The sequence below is a fragment of the Sciurus carolinensis genome, chromosome 7 (assembly GCF_902686445.1).
Source record: "Sciurus carolinensis chromosome 7, mSciCar1.2, whole genome shotgun sequence".
Taxonomy (NCBI): Eukaryota; Metazoa; Chordata; class Mammalia; order Rodentia; family Sciuridae; genus Sciurus; species Sciurus carolinensis.
Genome location: NC_062219.1, coordinates 65,521,498 through 65,543,113, shown reverse-complemented (window position 1 = coordinate 65,543,113; position 21,616 = coordinate 65,521,498). Strand labels below are relative to the sequence as shown.

At 34.9% G+C, this 21,616-nt stretch overlaps 1 protein-coding gene across 2 annotated transcripts in view; it reads right to left on the bottom strand.

The window, feature by feature from the left end:
• Positions 1–21,616, bottom strand: part of Mms22l (MMS22 like, DNA repair protein) — a 129,837-nt gene that overhangs the window by 22,206 nt on the left and 86,015 nt on the right. For both annotated transcript variants that reach the window (XM_047557872.1, XM_047557873.1), the window contains 5 exons: positions 18,073–18,223; positions 17,006–17,157; positions 15,868–16,010; positions 4,051–4,210; positions 53–222 (listed from right to left, as the gene is read on the bottom strand). In XM_047557872.1, the coding sequence (XP_047413828.1) occupies positions 53–222; positions 4,051–4,210; positions 15,868–16,010; positions 17,006–17,157; positions 18,073–18,223 (776 nt within the window). The remainder of the gene's footprint in view (positions 1–52; positions 223–4,050; positions 4,211–15,867; positions 16,011–17,005; positions 17,158–18,072; positions 18,224–21,616) is intronic.

Below are 21,616 nucleotides of genomic sequence, written 5' to 3'. Positions count from 1 at the left end.
AGTTTCCCTTCTAAAATTTTTTTACTCTTAAGTAGCTATACTGCTTGTATACCTGGAGGTATAAAGGAAGACTCTTCTGAATTGCAGTCAACATGGGTGCAGGCAATTCCTTCTCTTGCTGTAATACTGTATGTGGCAACAGTAAACAATCTATGATCCGAAATAGCAATTTCTGGGCTTTAGAGGTGGCAAAAATTTGAGCCCATGATTTAACAAGAATTCCTAATAGAAAAGAGAAACAACAGCAGTTATGGTTGTCTCCTAACAGAGTATTTATTATTCCATGAAAAAAATGTATATTTAAAACATGTAGGATCAAGTTAAAATAGTAGGAAGAAACATACCCTGGGAGTCAAAAAATTTAGTTTATGCCTATATTTCATTGAGATAAATTTCTCTCAGACTCGTGGGTCAGGAAAAACAAACATTATGAGCAACTGGCATTCATACATTCTGCTTTACATTTATTTTCTTGACTCTTCTATTTCTTTATGTCTTTATCTTATATATAACTTTATAGGCTGCTCCAATCTAATTCACAAGAACGAGAGGTTTAACTAAATTTAATTGTTGAAATAGGAAAGCAGAAGTTGTAACACCTTGAAGTAATCCTTTAGGCTCCTTGAACTTCAGTTTTTACATCTTTTTTTTTATTTAACATAAAAAACACACAAAATTTTGAATCTGGAAGAAAAGAGACTTCTTCACTACTTGAAATATATTGGTTTCCTTGATGCTAGGAGTCCATCAACTATTACATTTGATGAGAAAAAAAAAACTTAATAAATAAATACCCTTTGTTTACTATAGTAGGTAACAGAGACATAATTTCTACTAGGGTGTATTACTGCTATTGAAGTCTCATTTATTGAAAAAAAAAATTTAAAAGAGATTAAGTACTTGTTCCAATTGCAGAGTGGTAAAACCACTGCATAAACTTTTACATTTCATTCTACCTTAGAAAGTAAAAAAAATGATAATATTCAAAGTCATTTCCATCAAACAGAAACTTTAAAATTCAAGCTCAGAAGGAAAACACACCTGCTTACAGAAGAGTATACTGATGTTAAAAAAAATAAACAACTACCAATAATCACTTCTAAGAACAACACACAGCAACATTAATCTTCTGTTGTAAAAGAAAGTACAATAATCAATCATCAAGAAACACAATGTTCACTTAGTGATATTTTAAAAATGCTAGCTCTCTCCTCATTTTTTTTAGTGGGTGGAAAACTTGAGTCTGACAGGACTATAAGAAGAACTCACATTCTAACTATTAATATATCCATAAAGAAACTGTCATCATAACCAACATTTGAAATGATTCACATCACTCTCAGGTGTCATAAAGATATTACTTAATAAAGAGTAGATACCTACCAACCAAAACACATCATTTACTTTTGTGTGTCATCTTCTGCAGTGTGTGTAAAGCCCTTTGTTGAAGACCTTAGTTTTTATGAGGCCACAGAAAGCAAAAGTTAAGGCATTTGTTTTATTGATGTTTCAGATTCCCACTTCTTAAATTTCAGCAGAGATTATCTGTACATATGTGACATTAAAAATGCAAATAGGAATGATGAGGAAAAACTTAAGTTAAAAATTTGGGGAACAGTTTAAATATATAGTAGATTTATAAAAAAACCAAAAACCAAAAAACTTTTTCCTGGCTATAAACACATTATTTATTGATCAAACTGAAATATGGAAACGTACTATTACAAAGATAATCTTCCTGTATAAAGATAACCACTATAAAAAAGTTCTTGTGTATTTACTTACTTTCTATTTGAAAAGGATTGGAATCATAATACATATTTAAAAATCTATTTCACTTAAAAGAAATCTTATTTAAAACATTAATATATGATGTACTGATAAATTTATAAATTTATTAAATTTCAGAAATATTTAATGTCTGCTATTACCTAAAGTGGAGAATTTTTTAAACCAATATATTCTCAGTGCCCAATATAGTACCTGATACATACTCAGGACATATTCTTTTTTGTTCAAATACAACATGAGGGAAATAAAAAATTCAGACATTAGGGCTACTACCTGAATAAGTTTAAAAATTAGTAAGGGCATATCAAGTACACTTTTATAACAATTGAAAAGGTATAAAAAATGCCATAAAATAAAAACAGATGAAATGCAATCAGGGAGACAAAGTCTACCTGGGAACATGGGAAAGTCGGGCACAACTGGGCTGGGCACTGAAAGTTCACGGGTAGAACTTCAACTGCAAGAACAAAATGGCCAGATAGGGGTGATCAAAAGGAAAGGCATGGAAACAGAAAGTATGAGCTGCAAGGAATGAGAAAACTAAACCACAACAAAACTGAAACAAATACAACCCCACCTCCCCGGTGCCTGCTAATAAAAACAATACAAAGTAAAGTTGAAGATATTAACCAAAGGATCAATCCTGCCTTTTTAGAAATTACTGGACTACAATCAGGATCCCAGATGCTTTCCTTAACACAGAGTGTGGTTTTATCAACAGCATGTGTCTTCCACTAGCAGCCTTGCAAGTGAACAGCAGAGGTGTCCTATCAGGAGCTGGCAAGGTAAACAGGTCACCACTTCAGTGATTAACTCCCCTTCCCTCCACTGGTTTTGATAGTCCAACACAACACACTTTCAAACTTTTCAATGTTTATATTTGTTTTCTTCAAAACTTTGTTTTAAATCTTCTACATGAAGAAAACAGGTAAGTTACCAGTTCCTTATTTATTTCTCTCACACTTTTGCAGTGCTGGGGATTAAACCCAGAACACCTCACACATGCTAGGCAAGCACTCTACCACTGAGCCATGTCTCCAGCTCTACCTATTCTTAATTTCTAATGAATAAATGGGTAACCCTGTAGTTGTATATTCTATTCCCCATCTTTGAGATCTATACAAAAAGAAAGAATATAGATCTATTTGCCACTAAGCCAAAAAAAGAAGGTTGCAAAACAAAGAAGGTTCTCAATTCTTTATAAGTAAAATTTGTCCCAGGTCTACATATCACCAATTCAATGTGTAGTTTCTGATAAGATTATCATATATTCTGCAATATAAAGATATAACTCTGTAATCATACACTTAGCTTGGCAAAAAGGTAAATCTGGAAACATCAGAAAACTTTTTTTAGAGACTAATATAAGCCTAAATGCTAAAATGGTAATCTAGATTTTGCTATGTAAAATTTATAATAAATTTATAATAAATATTCTAAAATTAAGATGTCTGAATTGCTACCATCGCTTTCACTACATTCCACATCATCCATATTTACACATTTTTCACATTCTCCTTTATCTTTCACAACAAAGATAAAAGGTTTGAGACAGCCCAAATCAGGTTTATTTATACATTCACAAGATTAAAGGGAATAGATATAAGGTTTTGGCCACTGAGAAATAAAAAAACTAAAAAACTTAAATTCTATATAAGAACTTCTAAGGAAATCTTTTTTCATGTACTGTTATCCAGTTCCTATTTTTGGTTAGCAACATGGTTTTAGTGAACAAAGATATTCAAATTACTGAATTCCTAAAGAAAGATGAACTCCATTGTTCTAGAACAGGCACAAAAAAAGATTTCTTTTTGAAAAGGGTAAACACAATATTGTGAGAAACAAGATTTGAAGCATAAATATCTTTGTGCTCATATTAAACCTCCTGACCTCTTTCATACAGAGTATACCATAAAAACAAAAGGAAGTGAGGGTTTTCCAATGTTTTGAATTCTAATGAAGTACAGATAAGCATTAATAAAAGGTGCATTTTAGTTTATTCAGGAATTCACAATGTGACTTACAGCAGACTATTGCTAAGTGGTTTTGGTATATTTTCTGTGTTGATCACAATTTTAATATTAACGCAAGCACAACAAACACAAGACAACATGGATTTTTTTAAGCTAAATCACTGTATTTCAAATTATTATGATTGTATAAAGAATAAGTGATTTCACCAGTGTATTTCTGTCCACCTGATATTATAGGCTCAATCTATGGGAATGTTACTAGGAAAATAATGTCAGGAATACATACCCATCATTCCATAAGTGAGCTGCAGCCCTACACTGGAAATGTTTTTTCCCAAATAGGGTTTTATGTATTTTAGTACTTCACCAAGGTATTCTAAAGACTTTGTGACCATAGCAGACTTATCAGAAAGTGTCTGGAGATTCCTGTAAGTTGTACCAACAGCCTATAAATAAAGGAAAACAAAATTTAACTTTACAAGTTTTATATAATACAGGCTTTAATTTCCTTGCCCCACATAAACATACCCCTTATAGGCCTTCATCCTTAACTTTCCAATAATTATTCACAGCATTTAATGTTCAAGTGAAAATAAGTCTTGCTTTTTATAATAAAATAAAGGTTAAAAGAAGAATTAAAAAAAATTCCCCAATAATTATTTATAGGAGGTCTCACTCAGCAAAGTATCACTGAAATAAAAAAAAAAAACCCTCACAAAATTGATGTACGAGAATGTTAAAATGAAATCACTTCAAGACTACCAAACAAAAAGGGTCATCAAATATATGTGACTGGGAACTCAAAATCTCCAAATTCCTACAAGGAAAGCCTATTAGTAATATTATCAAATCCTTACATGTAAAACCTGTATAAAGTTCAGCTTGATGATAGAAATCAATGTCCCTCTAACTCCCAGAATTTTCTTTCTGAGCCATCAACTGCTAGTTTAACAATAAATAACAATAAGGAGAGAAGAAAAGAAAGGGACATAAACAAGAGAATAACATCAGGAAGGTGAGAATAAGTAAGTGAATCCACAAAAGAAACAAGACTGTCAAGAGTTGGAGAAAGTCTGAAGAAAGTAGCAAAGTTTTCAAATCATTTTTGGGAACTCAAGAGTGGATTTCAATGACCTAAACTGGACTATGAATGGCATCAATGCATGTAGTTAAGCGATCTCCCCACCCTTGCCAGCTAGTTCTTAGTTCTTAGTACATATGGTGAAGTTCTTAGTACATATGGTGAAGGAGAGAAAAGCAGGTGTACTGCACTGACCTAAGGTTGAGTGTAGGTTTGACCAAAAGACAAAAGATTGCAATTTTAAGGGTGCTATTAAAAGTAGCTGAAGTGTTTTATGTTCTTGATAATTGCCAATCTGATTGGCGTGAGATGAAATTTTAAGAGTAGTTTTGATCTGCATTTCCCTAATTGCTAACGATTTTTTCTTATATACAACTGGTGGGATTCTACATCATATATAACCAGAATGAGAAATTATACTCTGTTAAATATGATGTATCAAAGTGCATTCTACTGTCATACATAACTAATTAAAACAAATTAAATAAAAAAATTTTTAAAGTCATTGAAGAGCTTCCAGTAGGTTAATTAAGGTGGATGGAGGAGGAAGAGCAGCCTTGAAAGGATGCTACAGTTGGATAAAAGGGAGTGGAAGGTCATTCATGTCCAGGAGGGATAGAAGTAACATTTTAGTGAAAATTAGTTTCCAAAACAAATTAATGAGAAGAGTAGTAGTTGTAAAACATTTTTGCAAATTTCTTTACTGTCCAGCTTAATAAAGTTGGCTATATTTCTTATTTCCTTCTGTATATGATTCCTATGATTTATTAGAGAATAAAGAAAATCCTGCCTCACAAATACACATAGGTGGAAGTAGTATTTTGACAGATTTTTCAAATAACTGTGGGAATTTCTCTTTGCTACTATGCCAATACTTGACAAGTGGCATTTCTTAGAGGCCAGTCAAAATGAAATCACGGAACTGAAGAATCACAGAATCTGAAATGTCAGTGGACATTTCATACTCTGCTACATTAAGAGACCTTGGCATATCTTGTACTTTAAATAGTTTTTTTTACCCATGAATGCCTGTTAAAAAGCTTGCATTGGTCATTTGGAAAATTTTGACTACTTGAGTTTTATAGCTTTCTGATGTTGACACATTTCATTATTGATATTGGGGAAAAAAATCATATGCATTAAAACCAACACCATTCTCATCAAAAAAAGTCGTTAAGTATCAGGGAGCTCTCAAGTTCATGATGACAAATACAAGCATTCCAAAATTCTAATTTTCTTGAAAGCTCAAATTATATTATTAGCAACAGATATTGTCAGTTGTTTTCTTTGAAGTGATGGGCTGGCTTACTTCATTCATTTTTGAAAAAAAATGTCTGCCGAATATCCAAGTCTGAATAACCACATTTTGTCAGTTATTCTTTCAAGATAAAAGCAATCAGCTCAGCTTGCAACTCAAATAATCACACAAGTCTTTTCATTTAGACAACTGCATTGCCATGGCATGCAGCAAAGTGCTTTAAGTGCACTTTGCATTGTCATTCACAGAATATTAAAAGAACATGTACTCAAGGGTCAAGATTTAATAAAATTAATAATTTTATTGCTTAATTAAGGATATTCTTAAGTGAACTAACTACCTTTTTTCTTCTGAGTACAAAAAAGTGTAAGTTATGGATACTAGTATAATCTTAGGACACAGAATTGACTCATGCTAAAGCTTTTGCACTATTTGTGTAAATGTCAATATAGTTTTGAGCTGTAGAACCTCCTGACAAGGTACCACTAAATCCCAGGAGTCTAGGAATCACACTTTCTGAACTTTAGTACACAAGGCATCTCAATATTTCTTTATGTTTAGTGCTAACCTCACTAAAAGACATGTATTTCTTAGTTCCTTGACTACAGTTACTTATATGTCCTACTATCGTTTCTGTACAAAAAAGAATTTACACTGTAGGCCAAATGTTGATATACTTAAAAAGTCTTGCTAGTGAGGTTGGGTCTCAGGGCTTTAAATTTTTAGGGAAGCTTCTCACTATTCCTTGATAAGAATGGCTCAATGTACCTAAAAAGTCTGTGCAAACAATGGGGCTTATGTCAAATGCCTATTTTCCTTTTGTACATCTGGAATTCTCCAAATGCAAGGCAAAGTAAGTGTATATAACCAGCCCCCAACAAATAAAAGACATAACAGTGAATTGTTCATGACCTTCCCTGATAGTCAATATTTCATGTTTCATTACTACTCCTTGCTGGAAGAATTAAGCATATCTTATGTCTTTTCTTCACTGGGAAAAGATACTTGGAAGCTATGTCTGGTTTCTTCAGACTTCAATGCCATGTACCTTGTCCCTTTGTTGTTTGTGCCTTACATGCTTTCTGCTTTCTTTGTAACAAGTCATGGCTATGAGTACAATTATATTCTGAGTTCCATGAGTTTCTCTGCCCGCCACTGGCTTCCCCGTGAATCACAGAACCTGGAGATAATCTTTGAGACACCTGACAGAACTCCAGACTAAACAAGTTTCAAAGTGAACTTCTTGCTTACTTCTCCCTGAACCATTAAGTTCCTACTTCTCCTTAAGGTGTTATCACTCTTCTAGTTACACACAATATTTATTCCATGTCCATTCAATCCTCAATTCTTTCCAAACCTCACTAGTTTCTGGTTGGTAGCTCTTGTACCTTTAATATATATTGTTTCAAATTTTCATATAAAAGTAATTTCATCAAATCAGACGTACTTAAAAATCTTTCTGCTCTTCACAGGATAAACTGTAAACATCTTATACTATGATGCTCTGAATTCTTTACCTACTGACTGATCTATCAACAAACTGGCAATAAGCATATAAGGCCTTGCATTATCATTTTAAACTCTATATATGTCTTAAGATCTCTGACAAGTAAAAGTTCTCTGAGACCAAGGACTAACTTCTTCTGGTTTTTTAAATTTCTAACATGCCCTAAGGTAATACTCTTTAGCACTTAGCAAAAAACTATCATTTCATTAATGATAAAAAAAAAAATTACTTTTGTCGGGGTACTGCAGACCCCCAGCCCTTCGGCGTGGCCAAGATGGCGCCTGGCAAGGTGCCAAGGAAGTGCTGAGAACAAAACCAGGTACCTCCAGCAGACTAATACTCTCTGCCAACAAGTGGCGTTATTTGAGGAAGTTAATGTGATTGGTCATGGGTCCTCGTGGACACTGCATGATTGCTATATCCACACTATTGTGCTCCATTACTGTCCATGCTTTCCCCTCGTGATCTATAAGCTGATTGGTTGTTGTATGTAATGTAAGGCGCTTGCAAGAGCGGCCCGCGGCTGCTGGCCAGCCAGAAGAAGCAGACTGCAGAAAATAAAGAACTTGCCCTGATCCGGTTTCGTGTTTCTCTGCGGGCAGGGGACGCGATAGATGGTGCCGAAACACCCGGGAACGAGAAAAAATATAAGGGTAAGTTCACATAAGTTTTCAAATCAAGAAAAATTAGTTTGAGAGTTCAAAAGGTGAGACGTCTCGAGGTTCGCGGAGCAGCGACAATTCATTACAGGAGGTTCCCCAGCAGAGGGACAATTCATTACAGGAGGTTCCCCAGCAGAGGGACAATTCATTACAGGAGGTTCCCCAGCAGAGGGACAATTCATTACAGGAGGTTCCCCAGCAGAGGGACAATTCATTACAGGAGGTTCCCCAGCAGAGGGACAATTCATCACAGGAGGTTCCCCAGCGGAGGGACAATTCATCATAAGAGGTTCCCCAGAGGAGGGACGATTCATCATAAAAGGTTCCCCGTGGGAGGGACGATTCAAGTGGTACCAAACTGTGTGCGTGTGTGAGTGAGCGTGTGTGCGTGCGCGCGCCTGTCTTTTGTTTGTGTGTTTAAACTAGTAAACTACCTCGTAGTCATGGGAACGGATCTGTCTAAGATTAGAATGCAGCGGCCTCTTAGAGAACTTTTAAAAAATCACGGAACACCATTGAAGGCAAACACGGCCTTCAAGTTCCTAGATACTGTAGAGAAAGTCTCTCCGTGGTTTTTAGACGAGGGATTATTAAATCTTCCTCAGTGGGAACAGCTAGGAGAGGATTTGCGTGACGCGGAGAGACGCGAGCCTTTGCCAATGGGAACTCTGGCAATATGGTCACTTGTTAAATCTTGTTTGATACAGCAAGGTAAATCAAAAAACCCTTTTAGGGATTTAAAGGGGCCTTTAGAAGAAGGAAGTCAGATCTTAGAAAAAATTAAAGAGGAACGATCATGTTCTCAGACTTCAGAAAGAGTGGAAACATAATATAGTAGCCATAGTCCCCACAAGTATTGGGAGATAATTGTTTCATGATTTTCTGCATTCAAACCTAATCTGATTTCTCAACCAGGTAAAAAAAGGGTTAAAAGGTCCTGGGTGATCCTCCCTCCCCCCTGCCTGGCCTTGTCAAAGCCTACAATGGATTATAAATTACAGCAGTCTCAGCGGGAAGGAGGAGGGGTAACCTAAAGAAAAGAAAAAAAAAAAAAAAAAAAGGGTGTCCGTTTTAAACTTAACTAACTTATTTTCTAGGATTCTTTGTTTGTTTTGTTTTTCTTTAATGCTGTATTTTTGAGCTCATAATTTTGATCCTACATACCTAGGTTAATGATTTTTTTCTTTTTGATCAGTTCTATTTTTTATTCAACTGAAGTTTTTAAACATCTGTTTCATTGCAATGAACATTTACCTATAAAGTTACAAGGCCTTTAATTTTATGTTATCTGTATGTCGTGCTGTCTAATGTCATGTTTTGTCAAAACTGAGCGCTCTTAAAATTAAAATTTAAAAATGGATCCAAATACTTTTATTCACGTGATTTAAAAAGGTTCAATTTAAATTGGGTAAACTAATAAAAGTAAAATATCTTTAAAAATAACTTACAAGTCTCCAGGTGGTCAAACTAATGAAATGTTAATGTTAAACAATGTCTAATATCAATTGCTTCTAGGACTTTTCTTCAGCAGGAAAGAGACAACGGATCCTGTTCAGGACACTTGTCTGATATCTTGGTTTTTATAAAATAAATAAATTGGAGTTAACATGTATGGGATTACTCAAATGTGTTTGTAGAGACGTCTGGTTAATTTACAAAGTTAAAATGCTAATTGTTAAATAACATCAAGTACTTTTAACTTCTTAAATTACATGGGGTATCATACTTAAACATTATTGGTATTTTCATAGGTTGGTAAATAAAAAGGGTTTAAACTTGCTTTGTGTCGGGTCCCAAAAGTTTCACCTGTGTTTCAATTAAGAGTACTATAAACAACAAAATATTTAATCTTATTAAAATAGAGTGATTTATCTAAATTCAAAAATTTCATAAGAGTTGTTTCAGAATGTGAACAAAAAGGGGTCAACAGATAGAAAAGACAAAATAAAAGGTTCTGGGTTTAAAATGTATTTAATAAAAAGGAAAAGGAAATGTTTCTGGGTAAGAAAGTCTGTGTGTAAGTAAAGGGCCAGTTTCAACAAGTCTGTGTATAACTAAGTTGGTTGTATGTATGTAAAACAGCTAAAGCTATTTAAGGTTTTTCCTAAGGTGAAATACTAATGTTCTAATATAAGCCAAAGTTTAATCTATATGGTAAAATGACATGGTAAAATGGCAAGGATTTCTTAGAAACACTAATTTACTCTTAACTTTGTGTCTCTTAAGTTTTATTCTTTAGAACAATTAGTCTTAAAAATTGGGGTGTATACAATTATGGTTAAACGACTGTTAAAGTATTGTACTGTGTTACAGAGTCTAAATTTTTCTTTAAAAACTAAATTTGGTAAGAAAAAAAGGTGTCAAGGTAATTGTGAAATGGTTTCTAGTTGTATATTAAATGTGTTCATATTTTTCAGGTATACAAGTTTAAAGCAGGAAATTTATCAAGCTGCTATTCTCCAGATAAACTTGTCTGTAATGGTAATTTTAAGCTTATAAAGAGTAAATTTCATTGGGGATTAATTTCTATCATTTAGTGTTCTATTAGAGGACCTGTTATCAATAGGATATATGTAAAATTGGTTATATTTTACATTGAGATAAAAAATTTCAAATGTAAATGTATTTCTAAACATTAGAGCCTGACTTGTTTAAAGGTTAATTTTGTGAAACATGAAAATATTTTGCCACTTTGACACACAAAAGGAAAGTTAAAAGCTCTCTCAGCCTTTCTTTGATTCATGTTTTAGATACAATGTTAAATTGTGTTAATTATAAAGTTTGTATAGACTCAGGAAACAGTATATGTAAACTACTTAATGATATTTAAGGAAGAAGCAAAGATCAACATCAGAATTAGAACACTTAAGATCTATAAAGAGTCACGCCTTACCTGAGATAAGGCTCACCTTACTACATGTTAGAGTGACTCCAAAATAAGTCAGACTTCAGCTTATTTAAAGTTATAATCAAAAGATTGGTTTTTGTTGTAAAATTACTATGATCTCAAATAGGAAATATAATGTGGTTCTCAGTCAAAATTCAAGATAGCTATTATACAAGCAGAATATATTTTTACTCTTGCTAATTTCATTTTGTAAAACTGTTACCTGTTAATGTTTTACAAAAGTAGCTGCTTCAAAAACACGCAACCTAGGTAACTTATGATAATAAGCCATCACCTATAAAACAGATAGTGGTAACTTCCAGAACTAATACAGACTCCAGTTAGATAAAAGGGTAAATAACTGTAAAGTTATGAACATTAAAGTTAAAGCCCAGTACTCTCACTCTATGACTGGTAAAACTGGCTTGCTGGATGATTAAGATCAAACTTAGAGATTGGAATTAAATACAGAAGGCAAGATAGGCCAGTATTTGGATCTTTTGCCCTCAGTCAGCCTGAACCCAGGGAATAAGAGGACTTCTCTAAGGAGTGCTGCAACTCTGGGTCACACAACCTCCTGATCAAGGAGATTGTTGAGACTAGAGGATCCTGGACACCCAGCAAAACAGTAAAACCCAAAATATAGCCATTCTTGGGCATTTAAGAGAAATAATAATTAAATGTAACTTAAGATGTACACTTATGTTAGTCCACTAGAATAAAGACTGGAAGCTACAAATAAAAGAAAGATTCTTCAGCGAATGTGCCTGATAACAATCAAGAGAAACTGCCAGAGTCAGAAGTTTTTAGTCAGTTTAAGGCCTGCAGATCTTCCTAAGCTACACAGGTAGACTTAATCTATGTTTGCTCGTATGATTACCTAGCCCTAAGTAACAGAAATATAGAGCTCTCTACTAAACACAGGTTATACCAATAAAGGGATATTTTACACAATCAGATGACTTAAGTAGCTTAACTATATTTTTGGGGATATCTATAACATTAAGAGTTAAATGTTGTGTTTACATTCCTGATAACCTGGACTATGTTAAAGTTCCCAAATAAAGGCCTTGTCCTTTCCAGCCTTTGCTAGGTCTAGTTATGGGAACAATTTCTCAGTTCTTCCACCTCCTGGTGAAAGATTGACTTCTGTCATTTTCATGATACTCAGTGGCATGTTCCAGATGCTGCAACATTTACTTTGTACTAATTTCATTTCAGTACTCATGTCTTTTTGTTCTTCTATCATAGAAGCACCCACCCCCAGATGACTTCAACCTGCTCCTCCCCAACCAGACTTCTACCTCGGACCCCTCTTTTGACCCGATTTTTAAAAAAGGAACTCCAAACTGCTTGCCCCTCACTGCCCCCTTTCAGCTTCGAAGCAGCCAGAACGACCGACGCCCCCTTTTCCTTGAAGCAGTTGGGAGTTCCTATAGCTAAAGCGGGGAATGAAGTCAGAATTAAGGACAGGTAGTTAGTGTAAAAATAGGGAATCGGGTCAATTCGAGGAAATGAGGCCATGAAGCCATCTGCCTTTACAAATGTCAAGGATCTCCGGAGCCCATTGATTACCAAATTTACCTGCCTATAGGGGATGTAGGGTGCGCTCACTTCTCGGGACTTTCAAAATATCAGCTTTCTCCCTGCCGGGAGAAGTCTGTATTATTCCCTTTAAACAATCCAAACTATGGTCCTTACTCAACAGTACCAAATGATTAAACAAACTGGTAACCAAGGCAGGATAGACAAATGGGTATAAGATTCTATCCATGATAAACAAAAAGGGGGAATAGAGGAGACCTTCAGGTCCCCTAAAGATAAACTTTCTCTTTGTCTCTTTGTTTGGGGTTTTTTAACTCTGGGTAATAAGGGTAACCCGGTGCTTTACTGGAGCTGCGGCTCAGTTTGTGTGTTTCCACGGAATAAACTAACTTACAACCTCTTTTTAGTCTCTTAGGAGGAACAGTTCAACTATGTAACAAAACAACTGCTTCTCTCAATTGTACTTCAGATTTGTGCTATCTCTCAATGTTAAAATGCTTCTAGGTTCCTGCTGGCAGACTTAATGTGTGTTCCTACCTTCCTACCAGTCCCAGTCTCTGTTACAGATGATAAATTGCCAGTATTGCTTTCCAGAAATAAGAGGGACTTTGGAATCACCGTAGCAGTCATTACCACCATAGTTGCATCAGCAGCAGCAGCCGCCGCAGCAGCTGTAGCCTTGACGACATCAGTACAGTCAGCAACTAAGCTTAATGAAGTGGTCCAGCAGATAGCTACTGCTCTGTCTACTCAACAAACAGTGGATCAACACCTAAAAGCAGGACTACTTTTGGTGAACCAGCGTGTGGACTTACTTCAAGAACAAATGGACCTTTTACAAGAACTGTTAAGTGTGGGGTGTATTTATCATCTGCCAGGACTGTGCATTACACCTGTAGCTTATCATAATCTTAGTTATGCAGCAAATTTGTCTAAAATCATATCTACTCAGCTACGTGCCAATTGGTCTTATAAATTTGATAATCTTACTGCCATTCTTAGATCACAAATTGTTAGCCTCAATTCTACTAGAGTTAATATAGTCCCTATATCTGAAATGCAAAATTGGTTATCCTCTTCCTTCAGTTTTGTAAAGCAATGGGCAGGAATGGGAACATTGTGTGTGTTAATGATTATTACAATTATCTTCCTCACATGCTTTATCATGCGTATACGCCAAGTTCATGCCAGAGATCGCATCATTTTCCATCAAGCCATGATGGCCTTAGAGGCTGGCAGCTCTCCTCAAGTCTGGCTGAGTATGCTGGATCGGTAGTCAATGACGGGTAAGGAAGGAGGTAACCGCGTACCGACCTAAGACAGGAGCTGTAGCATGCTCTGCAGTTATCCGATGACGGGTAAGGACGATGGTTGACCACTCCGCCTAAGACAGGCACAATCCCAAGCCAGCATTCTTTTAATAAATAAAAAAGGGGGAGCTGTCGGGGTACTGCAGACCCCCAGCCCTTCGGCGTGGCCAAGATGGCGCCTGGCAAGGTGCCAAGGAAGTGCTGAGAACAAAACCAGGTACCTCCAGCAGACTAATACTCTCTGCCAACAAGTGGCGTTATTTGAGGAAGTTAATGTGATTGGTCATGGGTCCTCGTGGACACTGCATGATTGCTATATCCACACTATTGTGCTCCATTACTGTCCATGCTTTCCCCTCGTGATCTATAAGCTGATTGGTTGTTGTATGTAATGTAAGGCGCTTGCAAGAGCGGCCCGCGGCTGCTGGCCAGCCAGAAGAAGCAGACTGCAGAAAATAAAGAACTTGCCCTGATCCGGTTTCGTGTTTCTCTGCGGGCAGGGGACGCGATATACTTTGGGCTAAAATTATGTTAAGGAAGACTCTGAGAACTACCAATGGAAAGATGACTTCTTTTTCTGATCCAGTAGAGTTCTAAGCAAACAATAGGTATTTATTTAATTGTGGGTTGAGCCTCAGACAACAACTAAATGAAGTGCTCAACAGAAATGTATATTTTATATCTGCATGATCTATTATTAAATGTTATTAGTATTTATACAACATTTTTAATTTTCTTACAATTGTCCTTTAACTTAAAACTTATGGAAGGATTAACATTTATGTAAAAGGCTAACTGTTTATGGGGCTAGGGCTGTGGCTCAGTGGCAGAGCACTTGCCTAGCATGTGTGAGGCACTGGGTTTGATTCTCAGTACCACATATAAATAAATAAAATAAAGGTCCATTGACAACTAAAAAACTTTCTTTTTAAAAGAGCTTATTGGTTGTAGTTATTTTCAGTGTAGTTAATTTGCCAACCACTCTGCAGAAAACAACCACTCTACTTTTACTGTGAATAACTTACAAAAGTCACAAATTCAAACACATTAATGACCTCAACTGGACTTAGAAAACAAGCATTATCACACAAGATACATTCTTTCAAAATTAATAATTAAAAATGAAACTTTGAATAGTATTTATTTATTTATTTATTTTGGTACTGTGAATTGAACTCATCTACTGAGCCACATCCCCAGTCCTTCTTTGTATTTTATTTAGAGACTGGGTCAGGCTGAGCTGCTTAGCGCCTTGCTCTTGCTGTGGCTGGCTTTGAACTGGCAATTCTTCTGCCTCAGACTTCCAAGTCACTGGGATTATAGGCATGCGCCACCACACCAGCTGAATGGGACTATGTATTATGGAGAAAACCCAAAGCACATGGATTCAATTTTAAAACCCCAATTAAACTACATATGAAGTAGCTAGTACTGAGGCTTACAGTGTTTGCTACAGAGCAGTAGATATTCAGCTAGAACTATCATGAACCTTTTATAAGTAATTTCAGATTCCAAGTGTCAAAGAACATTGCTATCCAGCAATTTCAGTAATAAGATATTCTTAAAATTTTCGATGGTCTTAGAGTAAAACTTTTATGTAGTACTCTTTAGTTTTATTATTCTTCATTAAATATAAATTTTCTGCTGTCCTAACAGTGAGTTGCACTCTACTTTAGATTCAGTTTTCTTCCTCTAGAATTTTATAATAGCAGGCAATGGAGTATATAATTCAATTTAAAAGAATTTATTTTATAGAAAAATTTTAAGAACACTCCAAATTTTTTTGAAAAATAATTATAACTGATCAGTAATTGATAATTAGTAACACATTTATATTAATAAATGAAAAGTACCTCAAGGAATTGAATAAGAGCTTTTTTGGGGTCTTCTGGGATGGGTAAATATTCAACTTGAGCTTTTGAGAAAATATTCTTTACTTCTGAGAGTTTAAATAGCAACCTTGTCAATTCAGCCAACTGCTCCATGTAATCTTTATCTGTTAAAATAAAAGCACATAATAATATTTGTTTATTATATAAACAAGTATGTTTATATGTAAACATATATAATAAAAAACATTCAATATGCAGAATATATATATATATGAGTACAAGGAATGTAATATTCCTCATTTATGATATGCTTTTTTAAAAAATTCAAATTTCCATAATATTTGAGTAGAAGTTTTTCTCACTATGAACAGTCTAGCCCAAAAATCATTCACATAAAGTCAACTGATATAATAAAATATTACAGAAAATCTAAAGCCTTTTTTCAGGCTGGCTTTGTACAAAAGGATGAAAAAAACAATTTGAGGAAAAGGTATATTCTACAAAAAACAGAACTGTATGGGATATTTTAAAAAGTAACCAGTGTCACTCAATGCCAATAGTAAAGCAGAAGAAAGGCAAAATATCTAATAAAAAAAAATAGGAAAGAATTATTCACAACTAAATATTTTTCTTTTCAGAGCATGGTATTCACAGTATGATATCTGGTAATATTTCTACCTTTTTGTGTGATCAATTTTTTCAGAGTAAAAAAAAAAAAAAAAAAGCTTGTCATCTGAGGAGCAAGTTTTTGTTCTTGGCTTCCAAAGAAACAAGTTCTTTTATCTTGATAGCTGGGGAATTTGTCATATGTAGTAACCAAAAAAAAAAAAAAAAAAAAAAAAAATATATATATATATATATATCAAGAAAAAGGAACAGGATACAAAAGAAGAATTTCTGCTTATATATATATATATAAATATAATATATATATAATTATAAACATACATATATATTTATATAATTATATATATTTATATATAATTATAAACATACATATATATTTATATATATAAATATAATATATATAATATATATATAATTATAAACATACTTTGTATATTTTCTATTAATTTATATAATAATCTACAGAGCAGAAAGCTTTCCATAGATACTCACTGGATGCCTCACCAAGTAAATGTATATACCACTCACTTACCAACTGCCTGCTCAGGATTTGCATCAGTAAACAAATCATCAGGCCCAGACAGATTTTTTATATACATTTGCAAAACACAACGGATCCATGATCTTATAGTTGAGGATTGAAAAGATACACAGCCTGCATGAGAAAGTGCTTCACATAGTGTGCTGTAAAGGCAAGTTGACAAGTATAACAAAAATGACAATATATTCCCTAAGTATAAACAGCAAGTAAAGAAACACAATTTAACATCTCCCACAAACTCCCCTTGGTCTCACTCATTTTTCAGATGAATACACTAACGTACACATGCACTGCTGAAAATGAAGACTATAGATATACTTAAAAAGAGATGCTGGATAAATATTCGTGTTTTCATGTATCATGTTCTAATTTTAAACTTTCCTTTTTCCACTGATGGTCTAACCTAAGGAAAAGGGTGAGGAAGAATATGGGTAAAATGGGAAAAGCAAGGGGTTAATATCTAGCTAGGTGAAATGAAAGGACAATGAAGGAAGCAGCAAGTAGAAAAAAACAAAGAACAACAGGATAAAAACAAAACAAAACCAAAAGTGGCCCTTGGAATAACTAAACAGAGAATAGGCCATGACCACATGGGGAATGGGTAAAAAAACATCACAGACAAAATATATGTTTATATGTGTCTCCTGACCAGTTCTACCCCCATCCTCTTCCCTGCTCCTTCACTCCACAGGCACTCATGATCAAAGATTACCCCACATGGGATTCCAAAATAACACCTCCAAGAAATTTAAAAAGTAATCCTTGTTATGAAGCCAAAGGCCTGGCTAAATTTGATTTCTAATCTGTTTATAAAAATGGGGGTGGTCTATAGAGTTTTGAAAGGGCTGAACATTAACACAAAGGGAAAAAAAAAGCAGCTCACAAAACATGAGCTAGCTTTCCTATTATTACTATTGTCAAATGTTGATGTATCTGAAAGCAAAAAAGCTGCCCAAGTGAGAATATACACGGAAAAGAAAATTTTTACCTTACCAGTGTACTGATTTATCAGGGCTTACTAATTAATAAGTAAGTATGTCTGAAATAAAGACACATACCTATTTTGTAGTAAATGACTTAAATATTTTGCTACAACTTGGGGGCAGATGATATCATCCCAACCATAAAGCTGAATTATTGATATCACTGGCTGAGGCTGAAGATCTGATGGTGCAGTGCTTGGCATGTCTGCTGCCAACAAAGTAAAATCTAGATTTAAAATGAGAGAAACCAAGGTGAGAAAAATTTTTAAACTTCCCCTCATCCAATTATTTAATAGTGATAAAAAGTATGCCAAATAATAAAATGTCACATCTAGAAATGCAGAACAAGCAAAAACCTAAACCGAACTAAATTCATGTTGTCAAAGAAGTTTCTAATAGTATCATCTAGATCTTCAAGAAAGGGTCTAGAAGCATCTCTCATTCTTATCATTATGGATCTGTACTGGATTCTTCAACTCAAGCTGGAGGTTTTTGCTTGTATGTTGCCATCATTCAAAGACACATAAAAATTATTTCCAGCATTTACTCTTTTCTAATTAAGCTAATTTACTTGCTACTTGTCACAGTGAGCAGTTCACTCTTACCTTAGAACACATTTTCTTTAATAGTGATCTCCTTAATCAATCAAACCCCACTTTCTTCAGAACCCAAAAATCTAGGAGCCAGAATTCTTTAGTTTAACCATGTTAAACAAATACACCCCATTTTGTGATTTCCTGGGAATCCATCAACTCAATTTTTACTACACTAATTTATGCTTGTCAATTGTTTATGAAATATTGTTGTCTATGTAGCTTTCTCAAATGGTAGCAGTTTTTCTCCCACACCCCTGAATATACTTGAACTACGGTATATTCTTGGTGCACACTGCTGTTTCTAGACCACTCTTCCTTTCTTCTTCCCCAAACTCATAGCTTTGAATGTCACATATATCATCAGATGATAACAGCCACTAATTCTTCTAACTCTTCTTGTACTCAACTGCACTTTCCTAGTTCACCCCTCCTCCATTCTGGGTAGACTGTGGCTCACTATTATTAATCCTAACATACCATTGGTAGGTTTTCCCCCAGTATTTTGGCCTCTTGATTTCTCAGTACACCTTCCCTCCAAGAAATCTATCCTCCATTCTACTTCAGACACGCCCATGGTGATCCCAGAAATCTTGGCATTACCAATAATCACAATCTTTCTATAATTTAACTTTCAAGTACTCCACTTTTGATAACCAAATTTGCTTTCCAATTACCTTAGTCCAGGAGCCTAAATTCAACAATTCTTTGATTCCATCAGAACCTATAATCTATTGCACCCACAACTCTTTCCCTATCCTCCTTGGTTCATGTCTTCCCTCCCCTCTTTAGACACCTTGAGGACATTGTCTAGTACTACACTCATTTATGTATGCCAGAAACTCCCTTGCATTTTTCTTGATTCATTGTACTTGCCTGGAAAAAAAAATCTGTTTAATTCCACTTCTTGACCTCCTCCTCACAACACCTGCACCAGCATAAATGAGAACAGTAATGCTGACCGATATGATTACAAACTTCATGTGGGTCCTCACCCTAGCCAGCAGTCCTATTACATTCCCCTAATCCATTCAGTCTTCATTCTCCTGGGGTACTATGGCATAGCTTCCTTCTTTCTTTGTGAACAGCCAGCAACTCCTCCCCCTTCCTCACTTTCAGCAAAAGGCCTTATTTACTACTTCACAGAGAAATGAGAAACATCAGACTGATACTACCACAAGCTCCTACCACATTTACCCAGTGCCTTCATCAGGGTCCATTTACATCCCCTTCTCTTCTGCTACTATAAATGAACTAAGGCCAAGTTCTTCTGTGGGGTACCATACGCTCTTGACATGAAAACAAAAGTGACTTTTTTGCACCATCCAATTTTCCCTTATGCTGGAACATTCTTGAAAGTATTAACTATATTGGAATTTCTTTTATCTTATTTAAAACAAAAACAAACCCTTCTCTTTGACTCCACTGCTCCCTCTAATTGTCCCCATTTTTCTTAAATGGTGATATTTAAAAGATTTATCTATATTTGTAATTTGCAATTCTTTTTACATTTCTCTTAAATCATCTTTAATCCATTGATTCTCTACTACACACAAACTGCTCTTTAAGGTCACAAATGTCTTCCTTCTTGTAAAATCTAATGACCAATATCAGGGCTCATCTTGATTCATTGCCAGCAAGGTGAGATGCTGTTGATCATTTCTTCCTACTGGCTTCCAGGACACCATACTTTCTTGGTTTTTTTTTTTTTTTTTCCTTCTTACCTAGACTCCTTTTTTGTTTCTCTTTATCTTAATTTCAATGTAGAAATATATTATGGCCCAGTCTTCAAACTTAGTTTTCACCTATACTTAGACTATTGGTGATCTCCTCCAATATAATGGTTTAAAAGACTATAAATGGATAGTTTACATATTTAAAACTTCATCTTAAACTTCTTTCCTAAGCCCTAGGTTTATTATCCAAGTTCCTAATTTATATGTCTATTTAGATTTTAATGGATATTTAAAACACTGTATCCAAAATTTTAAAAAATCTCAGTCTTCTTTCAAAATATCTGTTCCTGCCATAATCTTTCTCATCTCAGCAAATGGCTATAGTTATCTTTAATTATTTTATGAACTGTTTGGTTACCTTGCTTTATTCACTTAGCAAATTCAAAATACTTTCTCTACCTTCATATGAGAAATCTGATCATTTCTCACCACTTCTACCCCTAACACTTAAGTCTAATCTGATCATTTCTGGGTTGTTGCAATAGGACCTTAACTGGCCTCCCAACTTCTCTCCTTGCTTCCTTTGTTCAGTGTCAACTTGCTAGCCCGAAGGATTATACCATTCCTCTGCTCAGAACTTACCAACAACTTCTAATCTCAAAGTAAGAGCCAAAGGCACTATAGTCACTTAATGAGACAGAATGCAACTAGCTTGCTAATTTTACTGAGTTCTCTTACCCTTTTCTTACTCCACATGAACCTTTACTGCTTCCCTATAGTTTCTCTCTCAGCTCTGGACTTTTGCTGAGCATGGTCTTTCACATCCTTCAGGTCTTTGCTCAAATGTTGCTCAGGCCTTCCTCAAGCCTGGCACAGTGGCTCACGCCTATAATCCCAGTGGCTCAAAAGGCTAAGACAGGAGGAATGCAAGTTCAAAGCAGCCTCAGCAACCTAGCAAGGCCCTGAGTAACTTAGCAAGACTCTGTCTCAAAATAAAAAATTAGAAGGGCTGGGGATATGGTTAAGTATATAAAAATGCCCCTGGGTTCAATCAAATGAATGAATCAACTAATGAATGAATGATTTTACAAATTATCTCTGGTCTTATCCATCTCCTTCTGCATTTTTGTTTCTTTCCACAAGATTTATCGCAATCTAACAAATTACACATTTAAAAAATGCATTCTCTTTGGCCCCTTTCCTGCTAGACTATAACCTTTATGAGAACAGAGAATCTTGTTCTTTCTTTCCCCCTACTGATAAAAGTGGGTATATTTAGAGCTTTTTAAATGAAGGAAATGATTTTCTCCTAAACTATGAATGTTTATTTCAAACCAAAACCAAACCCAC